Genomic DNA, 14867 nt, shown 5'->3' on the forward strand with positions numbered 1-14867 from the left:
TCGTTATGAAATTGAGTTAAATTCAAGCTAGGAGGAGTTTACTTCAGTTCTACTCATGAGTTGGGCGATGACTCAATTTGATTTAAGTTTGATTTATAGTTGGATTTGAGTCATGTCAAAACAATAATTAAAACAATATTGTTTTATCTATTATCAACAAAACAATATCATTTTATTAATAAATTGGAAACTTGTATCGAATTTCAAATTTACGGATCAATTTAAACTTGAGTTTATCTTAATTTTGATTCGATAAATTTAATTTACACTTGATTCATTCTATTTTTATTCAAACTGAATTTGAATTAAAAAATATTTAAATTCGATTCAAATTATATCTACCCATAATAAAGGTGGAAGGAGGAGAAGTTTCATGGGTAAGGAAAGAGGCAAGTCCACACCAAATCATTTTCCCCTTTTAAGGGTTTTCTAGGAAATAGTATTAAAGTAACAACAACGGTAAAGAAAAGGCTTAAAGGGAAGAAAATTGGGTAAAGAAGAAAAATCCATTTCATTTCTTAAAAAATATGCAATGGTGATAAATGGTAAAGATTATTATTATTATTAATATCAGTGAATTATTTATTAATATATTTATTATAGAAAAGAGAAGTGACACTTTAAATACTGGCTTGTAGTGGGAGAAGAGAGAGATAATAAAGGGAGAAAAAAGTGTTCAGAATCACAACACAACACACAGCTTTTGTAGTTTTGTACTGTTGTCTCAGTCCTCTAAAGAGAGAGATAAAAAGATTGTTTAGATTAGATTAGATCAGATGGGGATTTGCAGTTCCTACTTTTTATAGGTGAAGGGCAGAGAGAGGGTGAGAAAAAGAAAACAAAAAACAAGAAAAACAATAGTTGTAAGCAAAATTTGAGAACTGTTGTGTGTTTTTTAATGACTTTTTCAAGGCTTTAGAAAGAGAAAGTGAGTTGGGTTTGTCGTTGCAAAAGCGTCATTATTATTATTATTTATTACTATCGTTGTTAAGAAACAAAGGAAAACAGAAGATAAAAGGCGGAAAAAAGGGAAAAAAACCCTAACCCTAGCTTCGGGTTTTGGTGCTGCTTTGCGAGTAAGCCCTTGTTTTGTTGTTTATTTGCTTATAATCTGTTGGGTATTGTATTGTGTGGACAGATGAAGGAAGACATGCTTCACATTTCGGGGTGAAATCAAGGTGTTTCACATTTTTGGTGAGTGGTTTGAGCTTTACTTTGTGGATCTCTGTATAGTGATTTGAAATTTAGGGTTTATGTGAAGTGGGATTTTTCTCAGCTTGAGGTTTTTGGTGGTGGTGTTGTTTGTATGCTTTTTATGCATCTGGGATTTGTGTTCTGTTGGTGAAACAGTTTTTTCTCTGTAGTCAGTGTGAAGGATTCTTTGTGCTATGTTCGGTTTTTTGAGGGATGATTTGAAGGAATTTATGACACTGAAGAAGAAGTGAAGGAGAAATAGCTTCTGGGTAATATATGGTTAATCTTATTGTTGTGATTTATTGATGTGTTAAGATTCATTCTATTTGAAGTAGAATTTAGTTGCAGAAGTGAACTGGGAGAGAAGTAGCTTCTTAGTACATTGTATTTTTGAATTTCTTTAAGGTGGTGAGGTTTTCCTTTGGGGCAGACTTTTGTTGGCTGCAATTGATTTCTGTGGGCTTGTTTCATATTGCAACTTTGCGCTGGAGTCGTTAGGGGTACCGGGGACGATGTCGTCTTTAAGTAGGGAACTGGTGTTCTTGATACTACAGTTCTTGGATGAGGAAAAGTTCAAGGAAACTGTTCATAAGTAAGTTCATTTCTGTTATGGTTATTTTATTGCATCTTAAGCTTATTTTTGGCCCTGCAGACAACTTGGAAAAACATTGGAAATATGAAAATTTCAGTTTTGGCCGGTTGATAAGTTAAAGGCAAACCTCATTTGAATTTTTTAATTTATTGTACTATGGTAAATCAAATGGACACTTTTGAATTGTTGCGTTTTAACTATAGGACAATTAGAAAAAACATGCTTACCTTTTGTGAAGTACATTTCCTGTGTTTGGAATCAGAGGTACCAGTGCATTTAGCTTTTCATAGTGAGAAAACTAGTCTATTTGTCCTTGCTTAGCAATTCCATGGTTGATTTTTCCATTTCCTGCTTTTTGTTTGGTGCCTTGTGGAGTTTAACAAAATTGATCAGATACATTGCTAATCTTCCATGTTCATGTGTATATATTGTGGGGTATTGACAATTAGGTTGGAGCAAGAGTCTGGCTTTTTCTTTAATATGAAACATTTTGAAGATCAAGTCCAGGCCGGTGAATGGGATGAGGTTGAGCGTTATCTCTGTGGGTTTACGAAAGTTGAAGATAACAGGTATTCAATGAAGATTTTCTTTGAAATCAGGAAGCAGAAGTATTTGGAGGCTCTTGACAGGTGAGTTTCAAATAAATCGCTGTTAGTCTTAAATTTTGTGAACAACTATGATTTAAAAGGAAATTAATATACTTTTGATTCATTGTGCTGATATCCTAAACCGATTGAAATGATCATGACATATTAAAAATTAATAGTATTCTTATTCATTAAGAGGGAAGTAATTTTTTTTTTTTTTATGTAAGAGTTTTAACCTATGTTTGCATAATAATAGTCCAAATTTTTCCTTCGTGTTATCAGGCAGGATCGAGCAAAGGCTGTTGAGATTCTTGTCAAGGACCTTAAGGTTTTTGCATCCTTCAATGAAGATCTTTTCAAGGAGATTACTCAGCTCCTCACTCTTGATAACTTTAGGTGACTACACCACCATTCTTTTTAATTATTATGTTATGCTATGAAATTTTTTAGTTGATCTTTTCTGTTGGCCCTTTGTGATCAGGCAAAATGAGCAGCTTTCCAAGTATGGAGACACAAAATCAGCTCGTAATATTATGCTTGTAGAACTTAAAAAGCTAATTGAAGCAAACCCCCTGTTTCGTGACAAGCTTGCATTCCCAGCCTTCAAGAGTTCACGACTGAGGACATTGATAAACCAGAGGTTATTCTTGAATCTTTTCATAGCAGTTAATTTCTTATTTTTGCCAATGTGGTGCAGCATGTTTTTTTTGGTAAAAAACAAAACCTAGAGAATGCACTTTAAAAATATTTATGTTTATTGGTATGTTATATATTAGTTGATTTGTACTTTGGTTTTGCATTTTTGCTTTTATATTTCATATGTTATTGATATCATTTACACTTGCAGATTATATACTTCCTCCTGATGGGAGTAATTTTCTAAAACTTGCTTCTTTTATAAAATCTTTTCAGTTTAAATTGGCAGCATCAACTTTGCAAGAATCCTCGTCCGAATCCTGATATTAAAACACTCTTCACTGATCATTCTTGCAACCCTACAGCTAATGGAGCTCGTCCTCCTCCTACAAACAGCCCCCTTGTGGGACCAATACCAAAGGCTGGTGCATTTCCGCCTATTGGTGCTCATGGTGTGAGTATTTTGCTTCTATCTTCCACATACAACATTGGTTCGTGGTCAAATAACAATTGTAATGTTTCTTATGGTGCAGCCATTCCAGACTGTTGTTTCACCATCTCCTGGTGCTATTGCTGGTTGGATGTCAAACAGTAGTCCTTCCTTACCTCACCCTGCTGTGGCAGCAGGCCCTGGTGGTCTTGTTCAGTCTTCTAATGCCGGTAAGGCTGCTTGTTATTGTGTAGTTTGCATTGCATGTCCCCCTCATTAGGCTTAATATGTTTAGTGGAATTACTATAGTGTATTTATTTATTTTTATTGGGATGTATACAGCTGCATTTTTGAAACATCCAAGGACGCCAACAGGTATGACTGGGATGGATTATCAATCAGCTGATTCAGAGCATTTGATGAAGCGTATTCGCGCTGGCCAATCTGATGAGGTGTGGATGAGTCAGATAATCTTTTGTTTTTTGGAGCTTGATAGCTTCTATAAATTTCTAAATGGCCTTTATATCAGCTGCTTGTTATGATGCTTTTGGTTGATTCCCACTTCTAATGATCGTATGGTGTTTCTAGGTGTCTTTCTCTGGTGTAGCACATACTCCCAATGTATATTCTCAGGACGACCTCACTAAAGCTGTTGTGCGAACCCTAAATCAAGGATCTAATGTCATGAGCATGGATTTCCATCCACAACAACAAACTATTCTTTTAGGTTAAAAAAAAAAAAGAGAAAATAACCATTGTTGAATTTCTAGTCGCTGAAAATTTGTAAACTTTTCCCTCAGATTTTTTGTTATTGATTGATATTTATGTTTTTTGCTTTGTAGTGGGGACAAATGTTGGTGAGATTAGCCTTTGGGAGGTGGGGTCCCGGGAAAGGCTGGCACATAAATCTTTCAAGCTTTGGGATCTATCAGCTGCTTCAATGCCATTGCAGGTATTCACCATCTTAACTTCCTATGAGTACAATGCATAAATCTTCATCCTTTGTCAATGCGATCTCGACAATGAATTTAATAATAGTGGGCAGTGACTGTTACTCATATAAATCCACCCAAATACTTATGAAAGTTGGGTTTAGTATACTTGCTGGCTTGACTGGCAGACACTTTAATATTAACCATGACTGACAATTTAGGAAGATAGGAATGCACTGATTCTTATCTCTTCATTAATTAACTTGTACTACCAGACGGCTTTGTTGAATGATGCTGGGATATCAGTGAATAGGTGTGTTTGGGGGCCAGATGGACTTATGCTTGGTATGTATATGCTTTCTTTGCTTGTGAATATGAATCACATCCCTAGTTCAGTGTGCTTATATTTTCTCTTAATCAAATTGTGCTTTGTCTAGGTGTTGCATTTTCAAAACATATTGTTCAGATTTATACTTTCAATCCAACTGGAGAACTAAGACAGCACTTAGAGGTAAGTTCTGTATATTGAATATCAGTTCTTCCTTAAAAATGGCTACATACAGTTTATTGATCTCTCGTCGCTTGTTTTAGATTGATGCCCATGTTGGTGGAGTTAATGACATTGCATTTGCTCATCCCAATAAGCAACTTTGTATAGTTACATGTGGAGATGATAAGACTATTAAGGTATCATCTTAAAAGGCCTTGATCTGCTTCTCTAGGGAAAACATAATTGATATATCCTCGTTGAAATGTTTGTCCTATTAATGAGTTTGGCTTGTTGGGATGCTTATAGAGGAGTATCTTCTGTGACAGGTATGGGATGCAGTAGCTGGACGCAGGCAGTATACCTTTGAAGGCCATGAAGCTCCTGTGTATTCAGTCTGCCCACACCACAAAGAAAATATTCAGGTTAGTCTTTTTTTAACTTGTCTGTGTTGTATTGGTGATCTGTATCATTATCTGTTTTTATATGGTAACTCACTGATAGTTGCAAGATGGCTACCATCACTTTGAATCCCATATTATCCATCTTCCTATCTTGAAATATGCAGTTTATATTTTCTACTGCCATTGATGGAAAGATCAAAGCTTGGCTATATGATTGCTTGGGATCTAGAGTGGACTATGATGCACCTGGACACTGGTGCACCATGATGGCATATAGTGCAGATGGAACCAGGTAAAGCTTGGTTAATTTTAAGATGGACACAGGTTAATATATTTTTGTGATTTTTCATATTGTTTATGCACAGGATACTTAATAACGACTCATTGAAGTTTTGGATATTATCTTGTCTTACAAAGGATGTATATCATTTAGCTGCCAAGGATCCTTTGTTGCTGGACTGTTTAGGCAGTTGTCTGCTTTTGATGTGCCATTATTTTTAACTTTCTTACATCATCTGAATAGAGTAATACTTATATATTTTCTTGCAGGCTATTCTCATGCGGAACAAGTAAAGAAGGTGAATCTCATTTAGTTGAGTGGAATGAGAGTGAAGGAGCTATCAAAAGGACATATTTGGGTTTTAGAAAGCGTTCTCTAGGAGTTGTCCAGTTTGATACAACACGGAATCGGTTCTTGGCTGCTGGTGATGAATTTCAAATTAAATTCTGGGATATGGACAATACAAATATGCTGATAGCTGTTGATGCAGATGGTGGATTACCGGTTTGTAGTTGTACTGTTTACTTGTATACCAATGGTAATTAACAGTAGATATGTAGCAGTTGTTCATTCAATTCTATTCTTTGCAGGCTAGTCCTAGACTGAGATTCAATAAGGAAGGATCTCTGCTTGCAGTTACAACGAGTGACAGTGGTATCAAAATATTGGCCAACAGTGATGGTTTGCGATTGATAAGAATGTTAGAAAGCAGGGCTATTGACAAAAATAGGGTCCCATCTGAACCCATCAACTCTAAGGTATTTTTGTGTATGTTTGTTGATGTGTTACTTTTCTTGTATATTCAAACAATATTTGCGATCCATTACTAAGTTGTCTAGAAATCTTAATCACCCTCTCATGTCATTATTTGAAATTGTTTTTAAAAAGTAATTTTTAAAGAAAGAACACATGGGAAGATAAAATTATAAACATCAGCTCTTTAGGGGCTGGCATTATCACCCTTGAACTAGATATTAGGTTCGGTTGGTTCATGACTGATATAATATCAGTCCTGAGTAAAATTCTTATGATTGCATCCCATAGCAGTCTCAAGAATCTTGTTGAATTTGACCTTTCATAAGCTCAAAGAAATAATACATTCAGGATACATTTTCTTATAACCTATCAATCAACCTTTTGTTTCTGTTGGTGTCTTATGTGCTACTGCAATCATTGGCAGCCATTGATTGTGAATGCACTCGGTCCAATGGGAAATGTTTCTGGTGCCATTGCTTCGACTCTGGATCGGCCAGATAGAGTTCCTCCAGCTGTGTCTATCAACAGTCTTGTAAGTTTAGCATTTTTTATGCCGTGAAGTTGTTGGTTCTACTTGGTCCACAAATTTATACCGAGTGCCACTGCAGGGTACTATGGACAGCAGCAGACTTGTTGATGTTAAACCACGTATTGTGGATGATGGAGACAAGGTTAAGAGCTGGAAAATTCCTGATGTTTCAGATTCATCACAAATGAAAGCTCTGCGCTTACCTGATTCTATGGCACCGAGCAAGGTAGGTGGTAAAAAAATCTAGTGTTTGCATGTCATTTCAGTTAGGAAGAAACTTCTCTTCTTCCATATTGCTGGATATTTTCTTTTTAGCTATTTACTTCCCTTTATGCACCTGCACTCATATATTAGATAATTTACTATTATAAGGCTATGCAAATTGTATGCAACTATATCCGTCATTACCATTCCAGCTGTATATTCTAAAGAATTGGATGCATAATGACAGGAACTCTGGAATGTTAAGTCAATGCTGGAATGCTAGTTTAAAACCATTCGTCTGATGTTTTAACCTTTCTTTTTTAATTAACCTAACATGCCTCTGACAATGGTGGTGTGTGGTCTGCCAATTCACATGGTAATGCCACCTCAGTTGTGAAGTTAGGGCATAATACGCCTTCTCGACATGGTATGGCTGGTTTTATGGATTACCAAATTAGAAGAGGGTGATGAAATAATTTAAACTAAATGACTTTAACAAATAGACACAGAAGAAGAAACAACATCAAGTTCATCCCAAAAGCTTCATATCAATCAATGCGTAAATAGCCAAATCAAGCAATAAGCATGAATGATGTGAAATGCATAGGAAATTTCCTCTGCAGTTAGGCTTGAGAAATATACATTTTTTTTTTTTGTCTTGCAGATGTTTATTGTTGGATTTAAGTAAATAAGAAAAAAAATTTCAGGTTGTTCGGTTGATCTACACCAACTCTGGCCTTGCTCTATTAGCCCTTACGTCCAGTGCTGTTCACAAGCTGTGGAAATGGCAGCGTAGTGAAAGGAATCCCTCGGGGAAGGTTTATTACTTTGAATATGCAAATTTCATTTATTTTTATATTTTGACCTTTCTAATGTCTGTTGCAAACTTGTCAGGCTACTGCATATGTAGTGCCCCAGTTGTGGCAACCTCCCAGTGGAACACTTATGACCAATGACATTAATGATGGTAAACCAGCTGAAGAGTCTGCTGCATGCATAGCTTTATCCAAAAATGATTCTTATGTTATGTCTGCCTCCGGTGGAAAGGTTTCCTTGTTCAACATGATGACATTCAAGGTAAGTTATTTCACCTTATCAAATTAAAACTCTGTATTTCATATATAATTAACAATATCTGATTGAGATAATGCTTTTGCAATATTTATAGATTCCACATAACTGAATGAGATTGCTTACTATGTCTCAGGTCATGACAATGTTTATGCTTCCACCTCCAGCAGCTACCTTTTTGGCATTCCATCCCCAAGATAATAATATTATTGCCATTGGGATGGAGGATTCTACCATTCAGATATACAATGTCAGAGTTGATGAGGTGAAGTTTCTCCCTTGAATTGTCGTTTTCTTTACTTAAATTTTGAAGCTAGATTTGTGTGTAACCGGTCGCAAGACATCTTCAATTGGAGTTTGCTCCATTTATTGCTAGTGTTAATCTATATTTGATTACAATGTTATTTTGAGAATGATAATATATATATTATTTTGGTTTGGCTGAATCATTACACATACCATGCAATCTGATGTATGTTTGTTGGCTCAGTTTAATAGTGGGTAAGTCTTAATGTTACCATCTTAGTTTAGGAATCGGTGGTTAGTATAATTCCATAAGAACAACGAAATCATTTTTCTACTACTATTATTATTATTCTTCTTATTATTGAAAGAAAATGTATCATCTTCCCAATAAAACGTAGATGCAACAAAAGTACGAAAAGACATACATGAGTCCTCTACAATATAAAAAACCCTGCTCTAAAACTGTCAAAGCTCAAGTGTAGCTATCTAAATAATCTAGTCAATAGCTTTCTTGAATATATAAAGCTTATTGCATGACATATAATGTGGAAGTATAATTTAGGCTGAATGTTGCTGGCAGGTCAAAACCAAACTCAAGGGTCACCAAAATCGAATCACAGGGCTTGCATTTTCCCAAACTTTAAATGCGTTGGTGTCTTCAGGGGCTGATGCGCAGGTTAGAGCAAAATTTATACAAAATTCAATATTTTATTGTTTATGGCTATTAGTTCTTTTGTTTATTTGGGGTGCTTTAACTTTTTGTTGAGAGTAAGAAAACTAGCACGTTCAAATCATTAAGGGCTTGCTTTATTGAATGTTTGCTTATTTGGGGAGCAAAATATTTTCCTTAGTACCTTGTTAGATAGCATGAGAGGTGCAATTTGATATTGATCTTAACCCATTGAGGGTAATCAATGGCTGGATACTACAAGCTTTTTCTTTGGAAAATTGTCTAACATAGTTGAATTACCATGTAAATATAGTCTGCTTATATGTTTCCTAGTCAGCAATAGGTGTTGAGCAGGGCCCAAATATAAGCTTTCGTTGTCCAAATAGGTGAAGTTGAAGTGTCAAATCGTTTTAAGGGAATCTCTAATGCAAAATGCAATGAAAATGTTCTTTTTGAATTTTATATAAGTCTGGATATCTTGGTTAGTGTCATAGATTAAATGCTAGTAATGGGGTCTTACCCATTAGCTGGAGTTTTTGATGTGGCTTCTAGATCAAGATGTTATTTAACTTGGGATCGTGCCAACTGAGCCAAGTGTCTTGAGTTCAAATTCCTTGGCTGTAATGTTAAATCAAAATAAGTCTTAAGGGAGGAAAAATATAAGTTATATAGAGTTTACAAGTGAAATCAATAGAGGAAGATATTCTACCACTAGCAAAGCTAATCACTTACTACACTAAAAAGAATAGTCAATCATGCAAATGAAGAAAGAATTTATTTTTCTACAAGTTTCAAAAGTGGCTTTCCGCAGTCATTTCTAAATGCTATTGAATTTCAGTCAAGGTCCCAAAAATTATGTTGAAGCTTTCTCTGGGTTTTTGATGTCCATAACATAATAAATTATTTATTTACGCTCAATTATTTCGATACAGCTATGTATGTGGAGCATCGATAAATGGGAGAAGCTGAAATGCAGGCTCATACAAGCACCAGCTGGCCGTCAATCCCCTCTGGTCGGAGAAACTAAAGTCCAGTTTCATAATGATCAAACACATCTATTGGTGGTTCATGATAGCCAAATTTCCATTTATGACAGCAAGCTTGAATGTTCACGTTCTGTAAGTTTTGCTTCCATCTCATCTTGTTTTAGTGTGTCATCAGTTCGCACTCTTTCTTTAAGTAAACTTACCATATGATAATTTATATGACCATGATCTTAATTCAATTAAATTAATTAAATTGTGTGGACACATAGCACCATGATAATATAGGTTAATGAGACCCAAATCACATATTCTTGAATGCATTTTTATAGATGGTATGCTAGAAGCCTTGTGCATGGCTTATCACACGTTGTTGGAAGTTTTTTTGCTGGTGCTGCGACATGTCCAGCAAATGTTACTATGCCTTATGTTCTGTGTTTATTACTTGTAGTGGTCTCCAAAAGATACACTCCCGGCTCCCATTTCAAGTGCAATATATTCATGTGATGGTTTACTGGTGTATGCTGGTTTTTGTGATGGTGCTGTTGGAGTTTTTGATGCGGACAATTTAAGGCTCCGATGTAGAATAGCACCTTCTGCCTACATACCTTCCTTCACTGGGTACGTATATAAAAACCACTTCAAAGGTTTCAAAAATTTTTCATTAATTTCCTTGTATCAAAATCTTAAAGCAGTAGGTAGCCATCCCTCACTGAAAATATTTTCTTGTGCAGCAGCAGCACTACCACCTATCCTTTTGTTATAGCGGCTCATCCATCTGAGCCTTATCAAATCGCTCTTGGCATGAGTGATGGAGCAGTGCATGTAGTCGAGCCGTCTGATACCGAGTTGAAGTGGGGTGGTACACCCTCCCAAGACAATGGATCCCTCCCCTCTAATTCGTCAAATCCTTCTTTGGCTGGTCAACCGTCAGACCTCCCTCCCAGGTAACTGCTGCAGCATATAAGATCAGAAAGGTTAGACTACAAGGAGTATAGACACATTGAGCTGCACATTTTTTTGGTTCTTAGTTTTGAACATCATCCTTTTCACTCTTTGACTTACTCCAAATCACGCCTTGCTATTTCTGTTGTAAATTGTTTTTCTCATCGGCTGGTTTGCTACATGAAATTCTAGAGAGACATTTTATCTGAAACTGAGAACACATCCAGCTCCAACAAGCTGATTTGATGACACTTTAGAAGGTTTTCCTTGTATGATGTTGTATACATTGACGGTTTTTGGAATGAAAATGGTCATTGTTGCCATACCTGTCTGTTTATGTACTGAAACCAGCCTTTTTATTTTGTTTATTTTGGGCTGCCCCATTGTAAAGATGTTTAATTTATACTTGCACTACTCTTTCCAATTGGCTTCATGTTTTTGTACAATAGAAATTCTAGTTTAGTTCTTATTATTTTTCGGTGCATGAATTTAAATTTTTTTCTTATTCCTCAGAAAAATAGTTTTATATGATTTTTTTTACTTATGGTTCAAATTCTGGATGTATAAAATGTTGTCTTGGAATTAGAGAAGAAAATAGTAATTGTTTGTGATAGAGAGTGAAAGTCTAGTCCTTTCAATCATTCGAACTTGGACAAAGGGTTAATTTAATCATTATTTAGGGATGACTTAGATTTGAATCGAGCTTGAATATGGGTTAGTTTGAGATAATGAGTTGAATTTTAACTCAACTCGGATAGGCTTGAATTTAGTTTAAAAGCTATTTAATTTTGAACTCAATTCGATTGAGTTCAAATTCAAATATTTAAATCTTTTTCAACTTGACTCATTCATAGAATTATTTTCTATCTTTGTTTTGATTTTAAGATTATGTTTGATTTATTCATATTCAAATATGATTTGTTTAATTTTTGTATATCGCATTGTGATAGCCTATATCAGTCTTCCTGTGAGGCCTTGACAGAGTCCAAAAATTCAGACTGCCCAAAATTTGTTGCAACAATCTGTTGTAGTAAAAGTGCTCATACAATACAATCAATTAGGGTTTGATTCGAATTGAGTCAAGTTTAAATATAAGTTGACTTAGATTTGATTTAAATATATAATGATTAGTTTGTGATTGAATTTTTAAAAATTAATTTAAAATATTGTTAGAGATTATTAATAGGGTAAATAATGTTATCAAAGAGATAAATAACATTAACAATTGATAAATAATATTATCGATAGAATAAATAATAATATTAAATAATAATTTTAATTAAACTCAAACTGAATTATAGAATTGGAATTTCAGTTTGAATTAAGCTATACATGGAGTCAAATTGAGCACATTTGGTTAAAACCCAACGGCAAATACAACAATACATAGGCTTGAGGTGAGATGAGAATTTTTGGATTACGATATTTTATGACGTGCCTTTCATATTGCCCATTGTACTAAGAATCAATGGAATTTGACTTAGAAATGATTAAAGTAGTAATAATTTGAAAAAGAATATGTTATAATATTTGAAATAATTGGACTAAAATGTAATAATCTAAACCACAAGTATATCTTTTAAGTCTTTCTCCTAGTGTAAGCCTTTTCAACAATGTTTTATCTTTGAGGTAATAATATTACCTTTTATATTATTTGTCATAATATTATTAGTGGTGAAAAATTATCAAAATATTTTATTATAAATTAAATAAAATAATATTAATAATAAAAAATAGAATAACAAATAATTTTTTATTCCTCTTAACCAAAGGTCATTTAAGTTTTCTCTTACTGAAAGCTTTGAACAATGTTTAATCAAAATCTATTTTGACTGAAAACTTGCACTATTACAACTTATGTTTTAGCTGGAAATAACACATTTATGCTTGAATGACTTATAATAAGAATTTAAATTTCTCTCATCAATTTTCAAGTAAATTTCTCTCATTTTCTAATAATATGATTCAAATATATAATTTTTGACCTCATTTTATCGAATCATATATCAAATTATTCATTTTAACAATTATTTAAAACAATTATTAAACTAGATTGAGTTATATACCAAATGATTTATTTTAACAATTAATTTAAGTTTAATTGGGCTTAAAAGAAAACTGACTCTCTTAATTTGAGTTTGATATGAGTTCATTATAAATGAATTTAATTCAATTATTTTCAAAACCAAATTAGTTTGGTTTAAATCACCCTATTCACGTTGTGGGTCTCCATAGAGTATAGTTAAGTGAAAATGCAAGTGAGTTTATGAGGTATGAAATAAGAAAAAGCAGGAAAGAGAGATTACAATGGAGATGCACCCACCACGTGAAGATGAAGGTGGTTAGATGGATGAGAGTAAAATTTAGTTTTTAAGATAGATTTATGAACATATGGGAGCCAAAAATAAAGCTATAAGCAAAGGTATTTTTAGTGGTATTAAAATGGGTAAGCAAGAATTATGAGTATATAAACATATTTTTTTTATGAGTGGCTTTTGAATGGTTGATATCTGAAGACTGGAAGATATCTCAAGACTAGAAGATAGTGAAAATGAAGAGAGATTACAATAGAGACCCACCACGTGAAGATGAAGATGAAAATACATGAGAGTCAAATTTAGTCTCTTTCTTGTGGCTGTTTCCAGGAAGATGTCTTTGCCTTTGTTTTGGTCAGGTTAATTATCTATCTCCTACAACTTGACTCTTCATTTTCCAAAATATATATTTGAACATATGGGAGCCAAAAGCAAAAATAAAAAATGGGTGAATGAGATTTCTGGGTGTATATGCATATCTTTTTTGACTGGCTTTTGAATGGTTAACCCACCATGTGAAGATGAAGATGAAGATGAAGATGAAGATGCATGAGAGTCAAATTTAGTCCCTTTCTTGTGGCTGCTTCTTGGAATATGCCTTCGTCTTTGTCAGATTAATTATCTACTTGCTCTTGATTTTCCAATGTCAAATCAATTGGAATTTGGTGGAACTTTAATTTCATGTTGTAAATGAATTGAGATAATAATCATTCACTATAAAGTTAAAACCAATTGATACGTGTTAACTGTAAATATAAATTTTTTATGTTTTTTATTTTTTTTTAGAGTGCATCATGATGGCTCTTAAGCCTTCTCGTGAGGCCTCAACCCGAACGGTAAATCTGCGGATCATGTTCAAACTTTTGTTGCAACAATCTATAGCAGTAGAAGTGCTCATAGACTATAAAAGTGATTAAAATTAAATTCGAATTGAATTCAACTCGATTATGAATTGATTTAAGTTTGGTGTAAATCCATAATTGAGTTTGTTTTAATTTATTAAAAATTTCATTTGAAATCATTATAAATATAAATGATATTATTAATTAAATAAATAGTATTAACAACTTATGAATAATATAGTCAACATGATTAATAATGTTATTATATAAGGATTTGAACTAAACTCAAACTAAACTATCAAATTGAAATTATAATTCAAATTGAAATTTTAATTTGAATTTAACTAAAGTCAAATTAAACTCATAATAAAATTAAATTAGTTTGATTTGAATCTAATTGCAAATGAAATATAGAGTCTTGAGTTGAGATTGGATTTTTTGGCTTATCATAATTCTTTGGCGTACCATTTGATATAGTCTGTTTTACTAACAATTAATAATAAAAAGTTAAAAAAAAGAGTAAGACTAGAATAATAATAATTGAGCTGAAAATAATTAATATTGTTCTGAAAATAATTTAACAAATAGTGTGTGGAATTGTAATTTGTTGTTGATGAGGTATGAAAGTAAGAAAAAGGAAGGAAGAAATTGATTTTATCAGGTTTTAATTTAAAGAGTACAGTCAAAGTCAGTGTCCTGGGAGGTGCAAATTGATATAAAATATTGTTAGAGAATATTAGTAAGATAAATAATGTTATTAACTA

General features: G+C 33.5%; 1 protein-coding gene across 8 annotated transcripts in view; it reads left to right on the plus strand.

The window, feature by feature from the left end:
- The first annotated feature begins 653 nt into the window (after positions 1-653).
- The window catches only part of LOC123205127 (protein TOPLESS-RELATED PROTEIN 2-like), an 88020-nt gene continuing 73806 nt past the window's right edge, over positions 654-14867 (plus strand). For 2 of the 8 annotated variants that reach the window (XR_006499782.1, XR_006499783.1), the window contains exons 1-24: positions 654-1786; positions 2236-2415; positions 2656-2769; positions 2855-3013; positions 3286-3463; positions 3543-3669; positions 3782-3891; positions 4028-4166; positions 4282-4391; positions 4647-4716; positions 4809-4882; positions 4963-5058; positions 5188-5283; positions 5427-5554; positions 5812-6046; positions 6133-6300; positions 6723-6830; positions 6907-7053; positions 7739-7849; positions 7926-8108; positions 8239-8367; positions 8929-9024; positions 9951-10136; positions 10453-10622. Coding sequence is in view for 6 of the 8 variants with exons in the window: in XM_044621981.1 (XP_044477916.1) it covers positions 1707-1786; positions 2236-2415; positions 2656-2769; positions 2855-3013; positions 3286-3463; positions 3543-3669; positions 3782-3891; positions 4028-4166; positions 4282-4391; positions 4647-4716; positions 4809-4882; positions 4963-5058; positions 5188-5283; positions 5427-5554; positions 5812-6046; positions 6133-6300; positions 6723-6830; positions 6907-7053; positions 7739-7849; positions 7926-8108; positions 8239-8367; positions 8929-9024; positions 9951-10136; positions 10453-10622; positions 10736-10952 (3411 nt within the window). In the remaining 2 variants the exon portion in view is untranslated. Of the gene's footprint in view, positions 1787-2235; positions 2416-2655; positions 2770-2854; positions 3014-3285; positions 3464-3542; positions 3670-3781; positions 3892-4027; positions 4167-4281; positions 4392-4646; positions 4717-4808; positions 4883-4962; positions 5059-5187; positions 5284-5426; positions 5555-5811; positions 6047-6132; positions 6301-6722; positions 6831-6906; positions 7054-7738; positions 7850-7925; positions 8109-8238; positions 8368-8928; positions 9025-9950; positions 10137-10452; positions 10623-10735; positions 11270-14867 lie in introns of those variants that run through there. The other 6 variants (XM_044621981.1, XM_044621982.1, XM_044621979.1 and 3 more) reach the window with 6 other exon arrangements.

This window comes from Mangifera indica, unplaced genomic scaffold (assembly GCF_011075055.1).
Source record: "Mangifera indica cultivar Alphonso unplaced genomic scaffold, CATAS_Mindica_2.1 Un_0002, whole genome shotgun sequence".
Taxonomy (NCBI): Eukaryota; Viridiplantae; Streptophyta; class Magnoliopsida; order Sapindales; family Anacardiaceae; genus Mangifera; species Mangifera indica.